Source organism: Coturnix japonica, chromosome 8 (assembly GCF_054131305.1).
Source record: "Coturnix japonica strain WE chromosome 8, WE-NBRP24, whole genome shotgun sequence".
In the NCBI taxonomy this organism is placed as follows: Eukaryota; Metazoa; Chordata; class Aves; order Galliformes; family Phasianidae; genus Coturnix; species Coturnix japonica.
Window position 1 is genome coordinate 3,781,251 of NC_140670.1, and position 19,898 is coordinate 3,801,148.

Consider the following 19,898-nt stretch of genomic DNA (forward strand, 5'->3'; position numbering starts at 1 on the left):
AGGCCCACCAGAAGTAATAAAGATCAAAGTAAACACTAAGCATAAAACTGGTTGGATTTCTTTCTCCTCACAGCACAATCTCTTTCTTACCCTAGATTCCAGCACCCCTAACATACCCAATGTTGCTGTCTAAAACTTTTTCTTTCTCAAATAAGAAATGAAATATGTGTACAACACAACTCCCCTCTAAAACTTTCCAGGAGAACAGCTCTCTTCCTCCACCACAGCAGAATGTCAAGGCGAAGAGAACTAAAAATATCTACTCCTTCTTTGTTTTTCTGCTAAGAAAAAAACCCACAAATATTTGCTTTCCCCTAGTCCTAAATCCAAGTCCTCCAACCCCTCACCCCTGCAGCTGTCAAAGGAAAGGAAGTATTGGACCCAGTTCTTCCCCTGGAAGGACAACACCTGGGTAGCAAGCAAGAGTGCAAAGGAGCCTGAAGCACTCTCTGCCACACAAGAGCACTCAGGTTCCCACCCCAAAAATCTATCTAGACATTACGCTCTTTGATCACTTTCAAGCACACACAACACAAACCTGGTAAATCTAGAAAGAAAACAGCACATTTCACTAGTTTTCCCCTGCTCTTCTTCCGAGTGGTTCAAGGCAGACATGCCACACTGGTGTCACACACCTGGAGGTTTGGAATTCCCTTAAGTCACTGTGGCCCCACCAGAAGGGATTTGATTGTGATGGAGCAGCTTCTTTAGGAAAGTCTAAGTTAATTTACTTCCGTGAGCGCACCTATGAGTTACTTAGAAAAAGAAAACAGTGATATCTGTCTCCTCTTGTCAATGCTGTTTACAAGAGATGCAAGACAAGACATTCTCTCTCCTATCTCATTAAGTTCATTGAGAGACAGGAAAAGCACGCTCCTATACAGACTCTCTAATGACTTCTGCTTTTCATTTCCATCTTTCACAGGAACAGCTCACAAAGTACCGCATGGTAAAACAAACCTGCATAAGCCACGTGATAGACAGATAGATAAAAAGGCTTATCTATATGGCAAGTGTGAATTTGTATTACCAACAGCACTTCAGTATTACTAAGACAATCTCACAAATATGAACCAACAGTAACAAACCATCTTCCTGCAAAACAGCTTGAAAATAAAACCCAGAATACAAACTATTCTCCAAAAGCTTAGAAATATGATTCTGGGAGACCTGAGTATCGCTTGAAGGATCATTAACTCTGAAATCTAATGACAAATGTTTAAACGTCAACAATATTAATCGTGTCATTATTATTTTCAAAAGGAGCTTCCTACTAATATCCATAATTATTGCTCAGGACAGGTAACAATGGAATTTAAGCAGGTTAATTGAGGATTTACACTCAAATTGCTGGAGCTGGAAAACACCAAAACAAGGCAGAGTTGTCACTCATAGATGCCTGTATAGTTTAACTCAAGACAACAGATATCCCCTTTGGAACCACTCTTCCAGTTTAATATTTCCTACAGCTCCGCAGAGATAGCCCCATCATCCATCCCCACCCCAGCAAGACCTCTGGCTCCCCAAAAGCCTCTCCAGCATTCCAGCTAATACTGCACCTCCAGGAGGGATGGGAATGGTGCAGGAGGATGCAAAGGATGCTGTCAATGGGAGCTGGCTAATTGTCTGCAGGGAAGATAACAAGATTTTTTCATTATTACGGGTTTAAAAGATTCCCAAGCCCCTCAGTTGTGCCAAATAGGAAATCAAATGTGAGTGGGAGTGCTAAAATGGATGTTATGGATGTTGCATTTTCTTTTTAAAGGAGATGATTACTTGTGCACATAGGACTAAGCTAACATCTCCCAGATGCATTAAGAGGCCACAGCCATTGGAAAAAAATTCTGGCTCCGTATTTACTTAAGCATACCTTCAGAAGGGAAAATCAAGTCATTCTAGAAAGCTCAGCATGTTTCTTCAGAAAGGCTTTGTATGTTTTGTTTATTTTTGCTTGCTTTTACAGTCTTCTGTTTTCCTATTTCATTAAGTGCTCAAAGTAAATGAAAAGACTGGAAAGTATGAAGGGTTTTTCAAGATTTCCGTCAGCTAAAATCCAGATAGCGTCAAAAGTAGCAAATACAGAACCAATTCTGTCCTCCCACTATTTTCTCATGCACTATGCTCTTTCTGCAGGCAATTAGATAAATTAATTGTGCTCCTAAACACACACGGCGCCACTCTGTGCCCATTCAGATAGCTGTAATGTGCTACCAAGTCAAGGTATTACTGAGTTATCATAATTCTTAACTACAGGGGCTTGAAACTGGAAGAGAGCAGATTTAGACTGGAAATTCTTTACTGTGAGGGTGGTGAGACACTGGAACAGATTGCCCAGTGAGGTTGTGGATGCTCCCTCCCTGGAAACATTTAAGGCCAGGCTGGATGGGGCTGTGAGCAACCTGGGCTAGAAGGAGGTGTCCCTGCCTACAGCAGGGGGTTGGAATGAGATGATCTTAAAGGTCCCTTCCAACACAAGCCATTCTATGATTTCATTCTATACTTGGAGCAACTTGTAAAGACATCACATGATACATTTTCTAATACTGCCGTATTTTAACCATTATACAAAATGGGAGAGCCTTTGATAATTATTTCCATAGCCAATGCTAATTTCAGTCCATCTGGATGGTGATAGTGGAAACCAATTAAATGTGACTCTAAATAAAACTGCATAATAAGAACAGTAAAACACTACAAGCTGAACTCAAGCTAAAACTACAGTATAAATTAAATGAAATTCAGAAAGCACATGACTGCAGAAGCACGATTTAATGGACTGGTGAGCCTCCTACAAAACTTAATCATGTTGTAACACTCAAAAATAGAGAAGCTTCCTTTAGGCTGGCACAAAACCGATCCCTGAATTCAGAGGCTTGCTCTGCCTGTTTTTACTTGAAAGATGAGTAGAAATTCTGCTTTTATGAGCAGGATGTAATTTGACAATGATACAGTCAAGCAGTTCAGAGATTCATCAATGAACATACACAGAAACAAAACCAAAAACCAGAAGCTTATAATCCACAGATGAAACATTCCGCTTAAAATCTCCATATTGAAATGGGCTCCTGTAGATTTCTTTAATGGGTTATTCTGGTGTAAAGTTATTTTTGCCATTTCTCACGAGTGCTGGCTCTCTTCATAAGGCCACTTAATTAGAGAACATCAGATCTGAGCTGGATCTTAGCAGCCAGTGTTTGGATATGAAACCATTCATCTTACTATTCAAACTTCTGGTTTTGTTCTGCTGTATTCTCTTGTTCTCAAAGGGACACTTTACAGGGAAATCATTTTGTTATTGTAGAGATTTCAAGGCCACAAAGTTTTAAAATGACAAAAAAGAAGTTAAATACTTGACAAGTATGTTGAGAAAACTCTCCAGCTTGTACTTCTACCAGGCTGACTTCAGAAAAGGAAATACTAATCTAAGACAATTGTTCTAGTTGCCAAAAAGCATCAATAAAGAGAAACTGCAGCCAAGTTAGTCAGCCCAGAATAAACTAATATAATTTGCAAGCTCAGGAAAAACAATTTCTTCTCTCGGGCACAGTTCTGAACTGCCAAATCCGAACAGACAGAATTGGCCATCAAAATACTAAATGGTCATGGACTAGAGACTGAAAACTATTGGCTGAGATGATCTAATATAGCATGAGCTGAACTGAAATATGTGGAAGAGCTTAAAACAGACTGGAATTCAAGACGTTAAGCAGACAAAAATAGGAACTCCTATTGATAGCAAAAATCCTCAGTTCTCAACAATGAGCTGCCATGAGCGCAAAAATGGTTGAAATACTTCTCTGATAACAAATACAAAACCTTCCACTGCATTTAAGCACAACTGTTATCGCTTTGACAACAAAGACACAAACATAACAGCAGAAACAGGAAAAAAGAAAGTCTTTGAAATACACTTAGCTAAAAATGTCTCCCTATTTGCCACATGTAATGGGCATCAAAGAGCCTTTTAAACCTATTCGACCTCTGTCTCAAGATCTTCTAAGTTTAAGAACAGCTGAAAGGCAAAGGGAACATGGCCACAGTCATCTGCTGGGAAGTATCCTACAAGTACTACACAACTCTTTGGGGTGCCAGCAGAAAGAAGCTAATCCTAGCCTTGCACTGCTGGTCTGAGATGGCAAAAAATCCCACAAACTGATGACCACATCTGTCTCCTCTCATGCTGTAGGCTTGGATTTAGGACCATGAACTACATCTTGATCGAAGAGGCTGAAGGAATTTGTTAACAAGGAAAAATCCAGATTGAAGCAACAAAGGCACGTACTTCAGTGAACACTGCCTTCCTCATTTCTTTTCTCCATCGAAGCAGATGCAGCCCTAGTAAATACTGATAATATTCAAGTGTAAAATTGGTGAGATCCTAAGGGCAAAGAACGATACAACTAAGTTAAAATTACAAAGTGAGCACTGATCGTCCAAGTTACAATTTTCTGCACTTCTCATTCCCTTTTGCATATCACCCCTCCATGTTACAAAGAAGTCACTTCCCATGGGCTATCATTCTGAGCAGAGCAAGCAGGAAACTATACTTAGTAAATCAGAAGCAAATCCCAGTGCCTGCACACAACTGTAAGCAGCATTTAGCCAAGCTGCAAGAAAATGATACCGATAAAGGGCCTACCAAAATGTAGTGATCCTGATATTTCTAAGAAGCTACATGGAAGTTAAAGAAATAAGCAACAAAAAGAAAAAGACAATAGGAAAATTTTACAAATAATTTTGCAGTGATAGATGACACCTTAAACGTGTGGACACCGCACAGTCATACCTCTAAATGGTTATACAGATATATTAGATGCACACAGTGATTTACCTAAGAGACTTTGATTCTACTTCTCTCCTTCTGAAAGGATTAATTCCGTACCTCCACAGACTGTTCTCTCTGCCAGTAATTCTCCCTTTTTTTTTCTGGCGCTGTACTTCTCCTTCTTTCCTCTACCTCTATTTTTCCTATAGCTGTCTAAAGGTACAGGAACCCTGAGAATTCAATTTTGAAAGCTGCTACTTCAAATACAGGTGAGGTGTTATCCACAGGGCAGGTTATATGTGTTATATCGCAGTAAGTCATACTCCCTTGTATGAGCTTTCATGTAGAAAACAAGGACAACAGTGATTTAGGCAAAATGAGATTCCTTTCTGGGCTTTCTGTAACAAAATCTGGTAGTTCCTGGTAGCCTCAGGAGCATTCAAAGCAGTTTCCTATATACAGAAACACAGAACAATCTGGATGTAATGTCTCTCCAGAGGTCACTTAGTCCAACACAATAAGCTCTACTGACACCTGTGAAATTTCAACTGAGCTCTGAACTGTGAAACTTGCAGGACTTCCCATCTCATGCATTTAAATTAGAAAGCATGTAAGAATTCACTAATATTTACAGAAAGCTCGGTTAGGAAATTGACACCATAATAATGTTCTGCTACCATTCAAATGGGATAGTTACTTCTGTAAACAACACATTTAAAGCACTTCCCATACCACTGCAGGCAGTAAAATGTCATGGAATCTGTACACTGCCATATAGGTGATCTCTGTTCTCCCATACCTGCCTTACACTTGCCGTTCTGTGGTGGACAAATGCCTCTTGACATACACCAAAGTACTAGTTTACATTTATATAACAAATAGGAAAAATAAATAAATCATTTAAATGTAGAATTAGGGAAATTTATCTAAGGCTTGGTTTTCTACTCGAGTAGTATAGTTCCACAACCAAGAATAACCTTTTTCTTCTTTTTTTCTTAATGCATTTCTCATTTTAAACAGAGTCACAGATGACAGAGGTATTAGGCACATTGCAATAAAACAGTGTCTGTTTTCAGCATTGGAGCCTATTCACAGTGTCTTCATTTCAGGGAAAATCTAAGGCCCGGTGATAGTTGAGCACCTGATTACAGCTGGGTTGTTCACGGCCATGAGATTCTCTAAATGATATTTGCAAACTTTGCAGCTGCTGCTACCCAAATGTATCTCATCCCACTTCCCCACGTCCCGTGCACATAACATAATACTGATAAGCAGTAGGCTACAGAACGCTGATCATTCACATGCTGTCTCTTCAGCACCAGGCTACTTTAGACCGCAACAGACAATAAGATGCTTGAATTCCATTTTCAAGTTTCTGATGTGAAGCTTTTAGTTCTCTGTTGGTCCTTTGTAGAGAACTTCACTTGATAATTCTTCTCCTGACTTGTTCAGGGATCCTGATGATCAGACATGACGGAGCAGCAATATACCTCTGCCTAACCCCATTCAGACAGCACTGTAAAATAAAAGGGATTTGAAATACATCCACTACACTGTCAGCCTTATCCCTTCTCGCTTTTGTTCCTTTGATCTTCAGTGTGCTCCTGAAATCCCCACAAGCAGCGCTCCTGTCCCAGTGCCTTCATGAACTTCAGGTAGCAGACAAAGAGCCATTTGAATGGCAAAGAGCAAGGGCACTTCAGAGGGCCAGCACTGCCTCCCTGCCCCAAACAGGCCCACCTCTCTCCCACATCAAGTCCTTCATTACCCTCATTCTACATCTCCTTGGGAAACTAAATCCTGACTGTTACTGAAGCCCTTCTGGGAATCCCTTTTTAAGTCCAACTTAACTTACCTGCTAAAACCAGAGAGACATACGTGGGAGCATTTGATTTAACTGATTTTCATATCAGAATTACAGAATCTCAGGGATTTGAAGGGACCTCAAGAGATCATCAAGTCCAATCCCCCCTCCCCCCGCCTCTAAAGCGGATACCCTATAACAGGTCGCACAAGTAGGCGTCCAGATGGGTCTTGAATGTCTCCATAAGAGACTCCACCACCTCTCTTGGCAGCTTTTCCAGTGCTCTGTCACCATTACTGCAAAGAAGTTCTTCCGCATGTTAGCACAAACTTGCTATGTTCATGTTTTAAGCCATTAATCCTTGTCCTATCGCTACACACCACCAAGAAGATCCTGGCCTCACCCATTTGCCTCCCACCTCCCTTTACATATTTACAAACATTTATCAAATCCCCTCTCAGTCTTCTTTTCCCCAGGCAGAACAGACCCCTTCCCTCAAACAGGAAAGGCTCCAGGCACTTCATCATCTTTGTGGCCATCTGCTGGACTTCTCCTATGAGATCCCTAGATCCTCTGCCCAATGACCTGTGGGGGGGATTTAAAATCTTAAGGCATGAATATTGTCAAAAACAGACTCCCATTGAACCACAGTAGGTATGGGAGAGGTTTATAATGTACTGTGAAGGACAATGTAACAAAAGTGCTTGTTGTTTAAAGAAGAATCTCCCTAAACAACACGGCTACATCGAAAGGATAATCATCCTTACTTCGATAATCTTGTTGAAGCCAGAAAATAATTCTAAATGCCCAGATCACTCTTTTCTACATTGTCTGCATGAGTAGGAAACATTAGAAACTACATCCAGTACTTCTGAACAAAGAGAAAGCTCTTTCCATCCGGAGACTGAGAATTAGGACTGCTGATAAACATGAGAAAAAAAACAAGATTATAGCCAGTTTCTATCATTCCACATGAAGGAACAAGCTACCAAAAGGTTTCATTAAATATTTTTATTTCAACACAACTTAGAAATTAAACTAATTTATCAGAGAGAGGTTCTGTTGCAATGACACATTTTACTTTATAATTCCATCTAGACTAAAAATAAACTCAATACGATGTTTTAGAAGATTACTATACCTTGAGGGCACCCAGGAAAAAACATGAAGTGGATACTTGGTAGTGTTTTAAAATATCACGTCCATACATTTGAGGATGCAAAATGAAAAACGACTATGTAAAATGAGCAATGAAAAAGAAAATAGCTTTGTGGAAACAGCTCCAAGCACAAGGATCCTGATTTCTGCACAAGCAAGGATTCAAAACAGCCTTTGATGGGACTGATATTTCAGCTCTGTGTAACAAAGGAAAGATAAGAAATCTCTAGTCTTCATTTATGCTAAGAAAAGTTATTTCCCTTTAAAACTACAGCTGAGTTTGGGCAGCTTCAGAGCAGCACCTACCTTGAACGATACTGGATCGAAGAGCAAGCAGAGTGCACACATACACAGAACCTCTTCAGTACTAGTGCAAATGAAATCATACTGAAGGAGCCTACGTGTAACCTGAATTACTTCAAACACTTCAATATGAGTTTTTCCAAAGGTGCCATTACTTTACTTTCTTTCCTGGTTGGCTGGAATGTTTGTGTAATAAACAGTCTAACTGCACTTAACAACTTACCCTTACTTGACCAACAAAAGCATTGGCTTCCTCTTCCTGTACAGACAGGTTTTTAGGTAGAAACATATCAAAAACTGGCCCATTGTCATTTACATCCGTCACCACGATATTAACTGTAGCAGTTGAAGTCTGCAGAGAAAGATAAAATTATGAATGAACTACCATCTAATTTACCATTTCACATATGACGACCTATCAGCAATTTTATTGCTTTGTATTCGACCCATCCAGTATAGAAATACAGGTAAACAGATGACCCATTTATTTCTGCATATTTTTTGATACAGGAAATGTTATTCATTATACTTGGCTTAAAAGAAAGGAAAAAGCCTATCTGATATGTTTTGCCTAATGTGACATTTTAAGAGTTTCAAGATCTTTAATGTAAAAAACCGAATACAAACAGTTGGACAGTGAAATAACTTGCACCTCAGTTTGAGCTTCATGAATTTGAACACTGTGGTAACAAACAAACATGCCTTTGCTTTATACCCTGTGTATGTAACTACAGAAAAGCTGCAGCTAATACTACATGTTACTGTGGCCTGTGACACTGGTTGCAAACAGAAGGAATGAGCAGTCACTGTCATCCATCAAGGAAAAGAGAAGCACTTCTTCACACACTTCTTCACACAGTAAGATGGAAATATTACACCAGGAGATCATTACTATTGCAAGAACAGAGAAACACCGACATAGACAGTGCAGAGATGCTCCATCCTCAAGATCAAGACTTACCAGCACCTGTCCCCTGCCTAGCAGAAGCCATTTTTTTATATATGGTATTGTTTCAGGTAGCTGCTGTCCCTGGAGGAGGCACAACCTATTCCTAAACCCAAATTACTAAGTCTGATTTTAACACTCTTTAAAGGAACCCCGGTAGCTCTTTGGAGCTCACTGACATCTCTCAATTCTATCTGAAACATCTGCTGCTGTACCTCCCTCATGCTGAGCTATGGCTTCACAGGTCCATAATAAAAACAGAATTTCACCTCATTTTTATTACAGGGCATGCTCCTTGGTTTGCCACAGAGCAGCATGTACGTTGGCACTTGCAAAGGACAACTAATGCACTCAAAACCTACTCACTGTCTTAATAGTATGTGGTCATGCTTTCATTGCTGTGTCGCCAGTTCAATCTGATAACTTACTCTCTGCAGGAGTGATCCGGGAACGGGTCAATCTCCTTCACCTTCCAAATCCTCAGCGCTGGCCAGCAGCCCAGCTGCAGGAATTGGAGTCAGCTGTCTTGTACACACAGCTACAATTCTGGCTGTTGTGTTTGCATGGTGCCCTGTGCGCTATGCTGCAGCGTTACCTGTGCCAGCAGGCAGTGCTAGCAGTCCTCAATACCAGCACAGCAAAGCACAAACCCACACAAACATAAGCGGCACAAATAACTGTGCACAACGCAGCTCTTCCAGAAAAAGGGTTGTTCTCTAATTCCCTGGGCAACAGCAAGTGCAGAAAACAGGACTGTTCCACAGTAGGCAACTCCAGTAACTACTTAGTGCATTAGAAGCACCTAAGTGAGGATATTGTGAAATGAATGACCAAAACAGATGCTTTCTGGCTAGCTTCTTATATTGGCTTACGTTCAGTTGTTTGCTAATTGTTTCTGAAACTGCCATTCCCACGTTCAAGGTATGTAAGGAAAATGTACTTTGCAATTCATGCATCACTGTCAACACAAAAGACACTCCGGAATGTTTGCTCTGATGATGCACAACGTGCAGTGAAGGTAAATTAATCTTCCTAAGCTTACTCGATTCCACAGAATAGAGAGTAATAGAAACTCTTATATTTAATAAACTGAGACAAACATGGCATGGGAAATATTGGCTTAAGAAAGTACTTCTCTTTTTTTTTTTTTTTTTTTACAAAAAGTTTCTTTTCCATTGCAGAGAATTTTAACAGCCTGTGTCTGATAATCTGTGGTACGTTCACTTCTGACAACACTGAATCAACCCACAGCAGCTCTGAGAACAGCTGCCAGAAGACGTATTTGCATTTAATAGCTTCTGAAGCAAGTGCTGAAAGCAAAATTACTGTTGTGATTTACCTACAGGTCTCACTTTTGTACTTGAGTGTGTGCTGTGGGGGTGCGTACATACTTATTTCAGATCAACCCAGCAACTTGTTATTAGGAACCCTTACAGGCCCTTTTCCTAAAGGACAGTGCTCTTCTAAACCCAAGTGACTCTCCACTCTGGACACAAGCTATTAATAGAATACCCCTGCAGTATTACTTTGTCTTGAGCCAAAAAAGGGGCACTTTTATTCAAGTAATCTTGAAACCCAATCATGGTAATATTGGAAAATGACAGCTTACTGAAATGTGGCCTAAGTCTAGAAGGGGTCATCTGAATAAGCACTAAAGCAGGCTCAGATTTCACACAGGACAAGAGGATGGAGACAGCAGGGAAGGTTAAACTCTGCTTAGCACAATGTGGATTTTAAGCTCAATTTTAAGATCCTCTTTAATATTTTTGTCGGTGAGCACACACAGCCTCAAGTGATGAAAGTACAACAAGTCTCAAGTTTGCAGGTGACATAAAAGATAAAGGTCTTGCTTGTCTTTGCAATGCAGGCACGCTGGGAAGAGCGCTCCCTGGGTAAGAACAGGAAGAATCACACTTCTGATACCTCTCTGTCCTTAGATAGTTTACTTGACAAGCACAGAAAATGAAGCTCCTAGCCTGACTTCAGCATATGGAGGGTGAGTGGTTGGTTCCTTCAGTTATTCAGCAGGTTATTCTGTGGCGCAGAGTACAATGTACTGAAGAAGAGGGATTCCAGGTCAGTCTTAACACCCCAGAACAGAACAAAATGAAAAATGAAAGAGCTTAGTTTAGCTCTAGAAGAAAAAAAAAAAAGATAGTCTGAAGCATTTCACAAGAAAGAAGAGAAGGAGACAGGAAGAGAGAGATTTCAAATGGTTCCCAACTCTTCTGTTATCCATAGGCTTGGTATTTTTCAAACTGATTACTTTTCTTAATCACCCTTCCTTACCTGCTTGCCAGCACGGCCACAGAGGATAGCTCCACTTATTGAGCCTCAAAGTTAAACATAAACTAAAGAAAAAAGCAGTATCATTGCAAAGGAGTATTATTTGATTGAGATGCGAATTGGGAATATTATAATATTAAATTTTATATTCACCCTAAGCTTCCACACGAACCAAAACGAGGTCTTGTAATAACACCATTTCACATATATCCTACTTTTTTTTGCACTGGTCACAATTAAGTGAACTTCTGAAAGGGGATCAGTGCAGAAAACTGATAAAATAGTGCCAACCTTTCAGGTGAAGCAGCTCTCAGTTGATTACCTGTATTTCTCTGAGATGTGCAGAAAAGCCGTTCTGCCATTAACATCGGAAACTACAATAACTAGAGAATATATATATATATATATATATATATATATATATTTAAATCAACATTTTTATATACCCATTAGATGGCTCTAAAGTTTTGCTTAAGTTCTCTGCAAGCTGACATGCTGGTGTGAAATAGCCTTTATTAAACAACTCAAATAAATTACAGTGTCTTACTCAAAACTGCAGCATGGAGCAATACTGGTAACATCACAATCATCGGTCCAATGTAAAAAAGTCACCAGTAACACCGAAATCACACTGACTAAATAATTATTGCTTTTAAAGTTATGTTTAGGGCTAGCCACAAGCTCTTTGTCTGTTGCTGGAAGAGAAAATAACAAAGCACATACGCTGTGGGTCGTACCCTTTGCAACAGCAGTCAAGGTAACTACTTTGCACACCAGCCAGTGTAGAATGGTGGCAGGGCACTGAATGCATGATTTAGGGATGAGAAGTATGCCACAGAGAGGATAAAAGTAAGCACACTGAGAAAAGGTCATTGGATTTTGTATGGAGCTCAGTCTCCTGTACCGATAGGGAAGCCTGTCATTTCTTGACACCATTCTCAACTGCAAGTGGCTGTCTGAGGTCACCCCCAGTGCCATGTGAACTGTGCTTTATTCTCCACATACCTGCTGTAACTTCTCCCTCATGTTATACTGTTGATTACAGTCTTCATAATGAAAGCAAACAGTACCTCAAATTTCTTACAGTATTGGGTAAAGTTGCTACGTTTTCCAGGGGATCCTAAAAGGGACAGTAGAACAGAAGCCTCTAAAGGAAAAGTGTTGCTCATCTAAACATCACAACATACGTTTAATTGCCACTGAAAGTCTTAGCACAAATGTGGGTTGTTCTCCACAGTAACCCATACAGAGATTTAACTCACAACTGATTCTGCCAATGGATACTCCTCATGCAAGTACAAAGATAATGCAATTACAGAGATACATAAAAGCACCTTGACTCTTCTACGAAATATTTGATGGATGTGGTTTGGAAAGCAGCGTTGAAGTTATTATCAGAAATTCACGCAGGGGAAAAAGTGCTACAGCTTCGTACTGGGCTCTTCCCATTTATTACTGTAGTAAACTGTGCTTACTTCTCTTTCATAATAACTTTAATTCAAACAAGAGACCAGTGGCTGCAATTTATAGCTTTCTTAGGGCCAATAAAATAGGCCCTACATACATAATTCTTCCCTAAGAAATAAACGCATCATTTACATAGTCTCCACAAATATCTTTTATCCTAAGTACAGCAGACCCTGAGAAACGTTGCAGATGATACATCTGAAGATTTCGCTTATGACTTATTTGCATGCTGCCACTTAGATCAAGATTGGAAACTGCTGAGAGCATTCTTTGCCTTGGAGAGGAAGCATTCTCAGCTCTGATGACAAACAAATTTATTAACTTAGACAAACTAAGACAAACACTACCATCTCTAGATTTAACTAGTTTGCAAGCAGTAAGATCTGAGTTACAGTCCAGGGCTTTATCTGATTAAAAAGAAGCTGCAAATAATGCTTCTGTTCTACATAACAGGACCCGTCTATATTATTCAGGAGAACTTCACTTATTACGTCTGATTTAATAGCTACTCTTCATAAAGCAGGAGAAATGGCTGCTCAGATCTGAAGTTACTGGGAGTGATAAGGACCAGTGTAAAATACACATGATGGTATACCAGACATGCTGTGGTGTCTTTGTGCAGTGCTCTGGGAAGAGTGGCAGCCTGAAGAACACAACATCTGTTATGTTGGCTGGTGGGGAAAAAGCTGTGGGAATAATGGGCTACACCTACATTAAATGTTGAAGATTCAGCATCTTAACCTCGAAAAGATAAGGCTGTGGCAGGCATTCCTTAAGATGATAAAACCAAACCTGACAAATTCCAAACAGAGGAGGAACGCAATGCGCTGCGGCCTTCAGCTGCAATTCTCCCAGCTTTTTTAGCATGGGATTTTTATTTAATTGAAAGTGGAGATTTCACTGTTACTGGAACCTGATGCAGAGCTCTATGACACCCTATGATCTTTAGAACCACAGTCAGCACAAACTCTCTGGTGGGAAACTGTCATTAATTTACTTTTTCACTAGGATTATTTAAATCACCCCCTTCCCTGTCAGCATTTCAAATGAAAGCCTTTATGGGGAATATCACTCATGTAAAGGAAACAGACAAGCACTAGAAACACTGAAAGTTTGGGAGCCTCCTAAATCTCACTTTAATTTATGACAGCTGGTGTAAAAAAAGCAAGCTCATAGACAGAGAAAACCTCTTTAGGAGAGTAAGGAAGTCTTGCTAGGCACCTCCTTCGCTTAGCTAAGGTTTTCTGATATGAAGCACCTAAATAGTCAAGAAAACAGTGATTTTTCTTCAGCTACCATTTATACAGTTAACATTAACATCATTGCAAGGGGAGCTCTTTGCAGAAGGAAGCATGGTATCGTTCCGTTTTGTGAATTTAAGAAACACTAATACCTACTGCACAAAAAATTAACCTTACTGAGTCACATTAAGCTAATTCTAAAGTTTTACAGTACAGACTTTTTTTTTTTTTTTTTTTTTTCCCAGTTCCACTTTACTGATTACAGAAAGGTCAGCTAAGCAGAAACCTTTTAAAATACAAACCTCTGCATATATAAAATCTCTTCAGTGAGTATTTACGGTAAGACCTGTGCATCCTTTATTCTTAATGGACAAGGGAACTGGTATGAAGCAGAGACAGATAATATAACAGAAAATTTACTGTAATTAATTAACTCCCTGTATGCAATTCAAGTGGTAAATCCTTGCCTAAATTACCTTGATCTAATGCTACCTGTTGGTGTTCCAGGCAACATAATTAATCCAAATGTCACGGGAGATGGATGCTCTAAATAATTAGTGATCCTCTTCAATGACTGAAATATCAAAGTGCAGCTTTCACAGAACACTCACTGCACTGAAATAAGACTACTTACGTATCCCTCAGTGACTGAATGCCCAGCTGAAATGTTGGACTACTCTGACCAAGGTAGAAAGGTAGAATAGTGCTTGGTGTCTTTGCCTACACTGGAGCGTCCCAAGGCCCTGGCAGCAGACTATTATGATAAGTTGCTCTACCACATCTTTGCTAGCATCTAAGACACAACAATTTTTATTCCGTTTTCATTAACAACAGCCTGTGGCAATGATTTTAAGTACACCACTAGGTGTGGTAACAGTTTTCAATGGTTAGGCTTTCAGTTGGCACTGCTGTGGCAAAGAGACTACCTTGAGCACTGTGCTTCCACACACCGTAGCCAGCAGCATGTTCTTTAAGCTTCCCAGTTCTAAGCCTCACCAATCTGATTTAAGCTCCTGTATGGACCACAGTGCAAAACAATGGGTATTTTTGCCACACCTGAAAGTTCAATACTGTGGCACTTGACTCTTATTAATCAGCGCTGGGTACTCGGAACCACATACACAAAACACAAAGACGACTTCAAATGTCTTCTAAAATGCCAATTCAACAACTTGGAAAGAAAAGATGGACAACAGGTTTCTCTAGTCTTCCAATATAGATTAGTGATCTGCTGGCTAAGATACACTGTGGGAAAACAGGACAAGTAAAGCTGAGTCTTCTGTGACATAGAAGAGAATCTGAGCAATGAATGAATGAGATGCTATGTAGACACACCATATTGCCAGCTCCTGACTGGCTTTGTGAACAGGGCACCCAGCTGCTGTGTTCTGCAGGTCTTGAGTAATCAAAATCAAGCACAGGGGTACAGTGCTGGGTGAATATTTCCATGACTGGTCATTTGTATTCAGAGGTTTAAGTTTTGTTTAAATCATATAGTACACATTAACATAATAGCAGAGCTTCCTGTATTATATAAATGAATCAACACACATGCTCATCTGAGCCAAAAGCAAAGAGCATGGAAAACTTCTTCCTTCTTCACCCAAGAGTCATGCATACATTTTAGTTTTAGCTACTCCATGAAACGTGAAGACATAAATTCTTGCCCTGACTTCCCATCCAAACACAACACAGATCAGTACAACTGTTTAACATTCTTTTCATTCACCTGTCATTCTTCTGCTCATTTACAACTTTGCCCTACTGCTAAGGAAAAAAGAAGCAAAAAAGTATTTTCCTGACTACTCAGCTAATGCATCCTTAATTGTTTGTCAGACCGTAGTGTCAACATCGAGAGGTGGCAGGCTGTGGTATTCCAAGGTCAGAGAAAAACCACCAGCCTGTTAATGCTCTAGGTTATCAATCAGAGCAACAATAACTTAGGAAGCACAGTCCAGCATTTTAAGCAATCCAGAGCATTATAAGGCATGTAAAGCGATGAAATGGTGTCAGCCAGGCCACACGACTAAATGGAAAGTCATCTCGCTTTGTGGAGGCGTAAGTAATTTTGATGGAACGAGCAGTCCCTAAAAGTCAAAAGGTGGTGTGTGAGGACAAGACTGTCACCAAACAACATTTAACAGCTAAATAAACCTTGGGGCTTAGAATATAGAAACCTCAGCAACTTAGTGCTGTAACAACATGGTTAACAGTCTCTTAGAACCTTTATTAATGAGATAGAAAAAGAATCCATGAAAAAACAACAAACAACAACAAAATGATTAGAACACCAAAGCTGTAAGGTATGCAAAGCAAAGGCTTTTTATGTGCAAAACTGCATTCAGACAGACTTCACAGATGGCAACAGGAAGAGTCAGTTTGGAGAATATGGGGGTCAAACAGGAAACTGAAACCAGTCCTTCAATCAACAACTGTTCTCTTGTAGGCATTAACTGAACTTTTCAATACAGAGGATCTCGATGACAAGCTGCAGGTGAATTAGTTGGGAGAGAGTGAGCTCTGTAATCATAGGAACCTTTTTCCTAAGGAGACACCATGTTTTTTTTCTGATTTAAACTAATTAAAAAGAAAACGTCTTCCAAGAAATGTCACTGACATGTAAACAGGCATCAACATCATTAGTGAGAACAGTCTGCCATGTTATCAGTTCACAAATTAACATGAACGCCCCGACATGGGATGACCTAATAGGTAGATAGAAAACAGGCTGAGCTCAGAGCTGGAGAGAATCCAGCAGAGAGCTATAAATACGATGTGGGACTGGAGCACCTCCCTTATGAGGGAAGGCTGAGAGCCCTGAGGCTGTTCAGCCTGGAGAGCAGAAGACTGAGAGGGGATCTTAACAATGCTTATCAATATCTAACTGGTGGGAGCCAAGTGGATGAGGCTACACTGTTCAGTGGTGTCCAGAAACAGGATGAGAGGCAAAGGACACAAACTGAACACGGGAAGTTCCAAATGATGAGCTTTATGCTAGCACTGAACACCTTCTGCTCATGGCATAATGCCTCTTTAGGTAATTGTTAGGAAACCCAAAACCCTGCCCTCTCTGACCTTCAGTAGTCTTTCTATGCATGGAATGGTATTTCAGCAGCGTAACATAGTGCAAAACCAAAACCAATTTTTTTATTTACATCGACATATTTCACAGCTGGAAAGCAAATGAACTCACAGCTATCAAGCTATCGAGACCATTCTTGGTAATAGTTCACGAGTAACAAAAACAAAAACATTAAGATGAAGCACTCAAGAGAGCTGCAGCCAGCTTTTTATTGGAAAAAGAGCAGGCTCTGTTACAGTGACTCTGAATCACCATGGAAAAAGAGAATGGCTCTAAAAAACTTCATAAATAACTTGGAGGAAAAAGAACCTGAGCAACTACTGAGCAGGAAGGCAAATCTCTGCAAATGGAAGCAGCAGAAGTAGGCCTGTCAAAGAAATAACACACAAGATTTGCCTTCTGCAGCAGTCGAGACTGAGTGAACAAGGGTCCAAACACAGGAGATTTATTGATGGCTTCTGAACAAATTGGCAAAGATTTTTCTGTTTCACTGTTAAAGCTGAACACGGGCTTCTGGAACAGCCCAGGTAACAGAGAGGTGCTATTTTGCACCTTTCCTATTAAGAGTAATTTTAAGGTCACATACTTAGAAACTTCTCCACCTACGCTATTATTCCATGGCACGAGTCCATAGGAGAATGGCTGCACTGCATTTATCTCGCATGACCTCGCTACGGTACATTCCCCACACTGACACCGCTGCAGACTTTTAGATACTACAGGTGGACTATTTCAAGTATCTGGCTACACACTGTAACAGCCCATTTATTGATCTTTCAGAGGAAACTCACCCCATCTGGTCTGCCATCCGAGGCTGTAACGATCAGAATATAGCGATCAGTGCTTTCTCTGTCCAAGGGCTTTCCTAAGGCTAGCAGTCCAGAACTAGGAACAAAACAGAAACATGAAACATTATCAAAATGACAGTTTTTACATTTCTAAGAGCACTTTTGTTCCACTACTTTGCATTACACGACTTTTCCTCCTTGAGCAAGTTAATAAGCTTTTAAAGCTTTATTACAACTGAAAGCATACTTTGTATAGGTAAAAGCTAATAAAAATGATGAGCAAATTTCCTTGCTTTCTGCTTCAACATGTGTGTAATTCAGGACTAAAATAGCAACACAGTCATATACAGGATTACAGATAGATAGTACCACAAAAGGGCTCAAATTTGTTAGGAATCTGCAGTGCTATAATAAATGAGAGAGAACCAAAAGCAGTCTATCAATCACAGAGGAGTCCCAGCAGTACTGACAGGATTACAGCACTAAACTTTGGGAATATATATTTCCTAATAATGATGTATTAACACAGGCATGGATGCTGTGGAGAGTAAATCATGATATTGTTACCACTGATGCTCATTTACGAAGAGAAAGTGATGAAAGGCAATTTGGAGGCCATAAACACGAGGAATAAAATAAACAACAAATTGAAGCACTGCTTTAAAAGTGGGGAAAATTCCTGTAAATTTGCATTAAGCAACAGGGACTTCACCTCTAGGATGAACTGATTTCCTCCTGCAGAATTCTGAGAGCTACGTGGAGGTTCTTTAGAGCAAGACAGGGACAGCATTCTATCGCGGACTCATCCGTTCTGACTTAGGAAAGATCAGAAATGCTTTGCTGAGCCAGCAGTCCTGTCCAACCTCAGCTCAGCCTTCCACGCACAACTGATCCTCCCATCATTAGTGCTAAAGCTATGTTTTTTGTTAACTGGTTTTTGGACAATGCATTTTGAAACTCTATGATAGCTCTAATGTCGCTCCTCTGTGAGAACTCAGCTAGGCACATGGCAGCACAGATGCAGCAGAAGTTGAGGTACAGAATGACACGAGATGCCCTGGGTTACAAGCAATACACCAGTGGTCACAACGACACACAGACCCAGGGGCTGCACAGAGTCAGTATGGAGTCACATAAACAACAAGCAAGTGTCTGAAAATGTAAAAACACACCATATATATTAAGGTCAGGTATAAGCCAGATTTCCACAGAGATGGGGGAAAAGATGTGTAGTACAGAGCAAATTATCAAACAAAACAATTATTATCCTAGAGTGAGTAGGAAGAAACCATGAACCTCCTTCCCCTTCAGATGCTGAAGACTCAGCATATAACCTTGTTCCAGAAGGGTAAGCAAAAATCCAGAGAAATGGACAGATACTGAAAGTTTGGTTATACATTTACATATCTTTATGTATATGCATAGGTATAAAATATTCAATGAATATATGTGCATGAAACACTAAACCTAACTCTAGCAATTCTCTTATTTCCAGGTGTTTTTGCAAATCTGCTAGCCATAATATTAAAACCATCACACTTCAGTATTTTGTCAAGAAAGACCATACTAAAAAACAAACAGAATAAGTAACAGTGGAAGAAAAAAACCACCACAACACACTTAAAAGTATTAATTCATAAAAGAACCAAAGGTGAATGGGGAGCGAAATACTGACAACAAATACTTCTTTACTAACATTGACCTACAGCTGTATGCATCTGTGTCAGTTTTTGCAATACTTTTGCACTATCCTACACTTTATCAGTCTTCTCCTTTCTACTGCTTGAGCAGGAGCTGATTTATACAGACTCCGGAGCTTAAATCATGGATTCAGATGCACTTGCATTCATTTAACATTCCGGTTTTCAATCACCACTTTCTCTGCTATGGAACATTACAGGACACTGAATCAGTACAGGTTGTGATAAAGCTGTTTTACCAAAGGAAAAAACCCCCAACCATTACACGTTCGTCTGACTGATTTCAAGATAAAGGAGATATAGTAGATAGATGTACCACTGACAACATTTGCTACCCATGTTGCTAGGTGGGCAGCTA

The 19,898-nt window shown here is 40.0% G+C and overlaps 1 protein-coding gene across 25 annotated transcripts in view; it reads right to left on the minus strand.

Moving 5' to 3' along the window:
* The window catches only part of PCDH15 (protocadherin related 15), a 528,749-nt gene that overhangs the window by 95,878 nt on the left and 412,973 nt on the right, over nt 1–19,898 (minus strand). For all 25 annotated transcript variants that reach the window (XM_085554985.1, XM_085554984.1, XM_085554986.1 and 22 more), the window contains 2 exons: nt 17,844–17,937; nt 8,254–8,382 (listed from right to left, as the gene is read on the minus strand). In XM_085554985.1, coding sequence (XP_085411111.1) covers nt 8,254–8,382; nt 17,844–17,937 — 223 coding nt within the window. The remainder of the gene's footprint in view (nt 1–8,253; nt 8,383–17,843; nt 17,938–19,898) is intronic.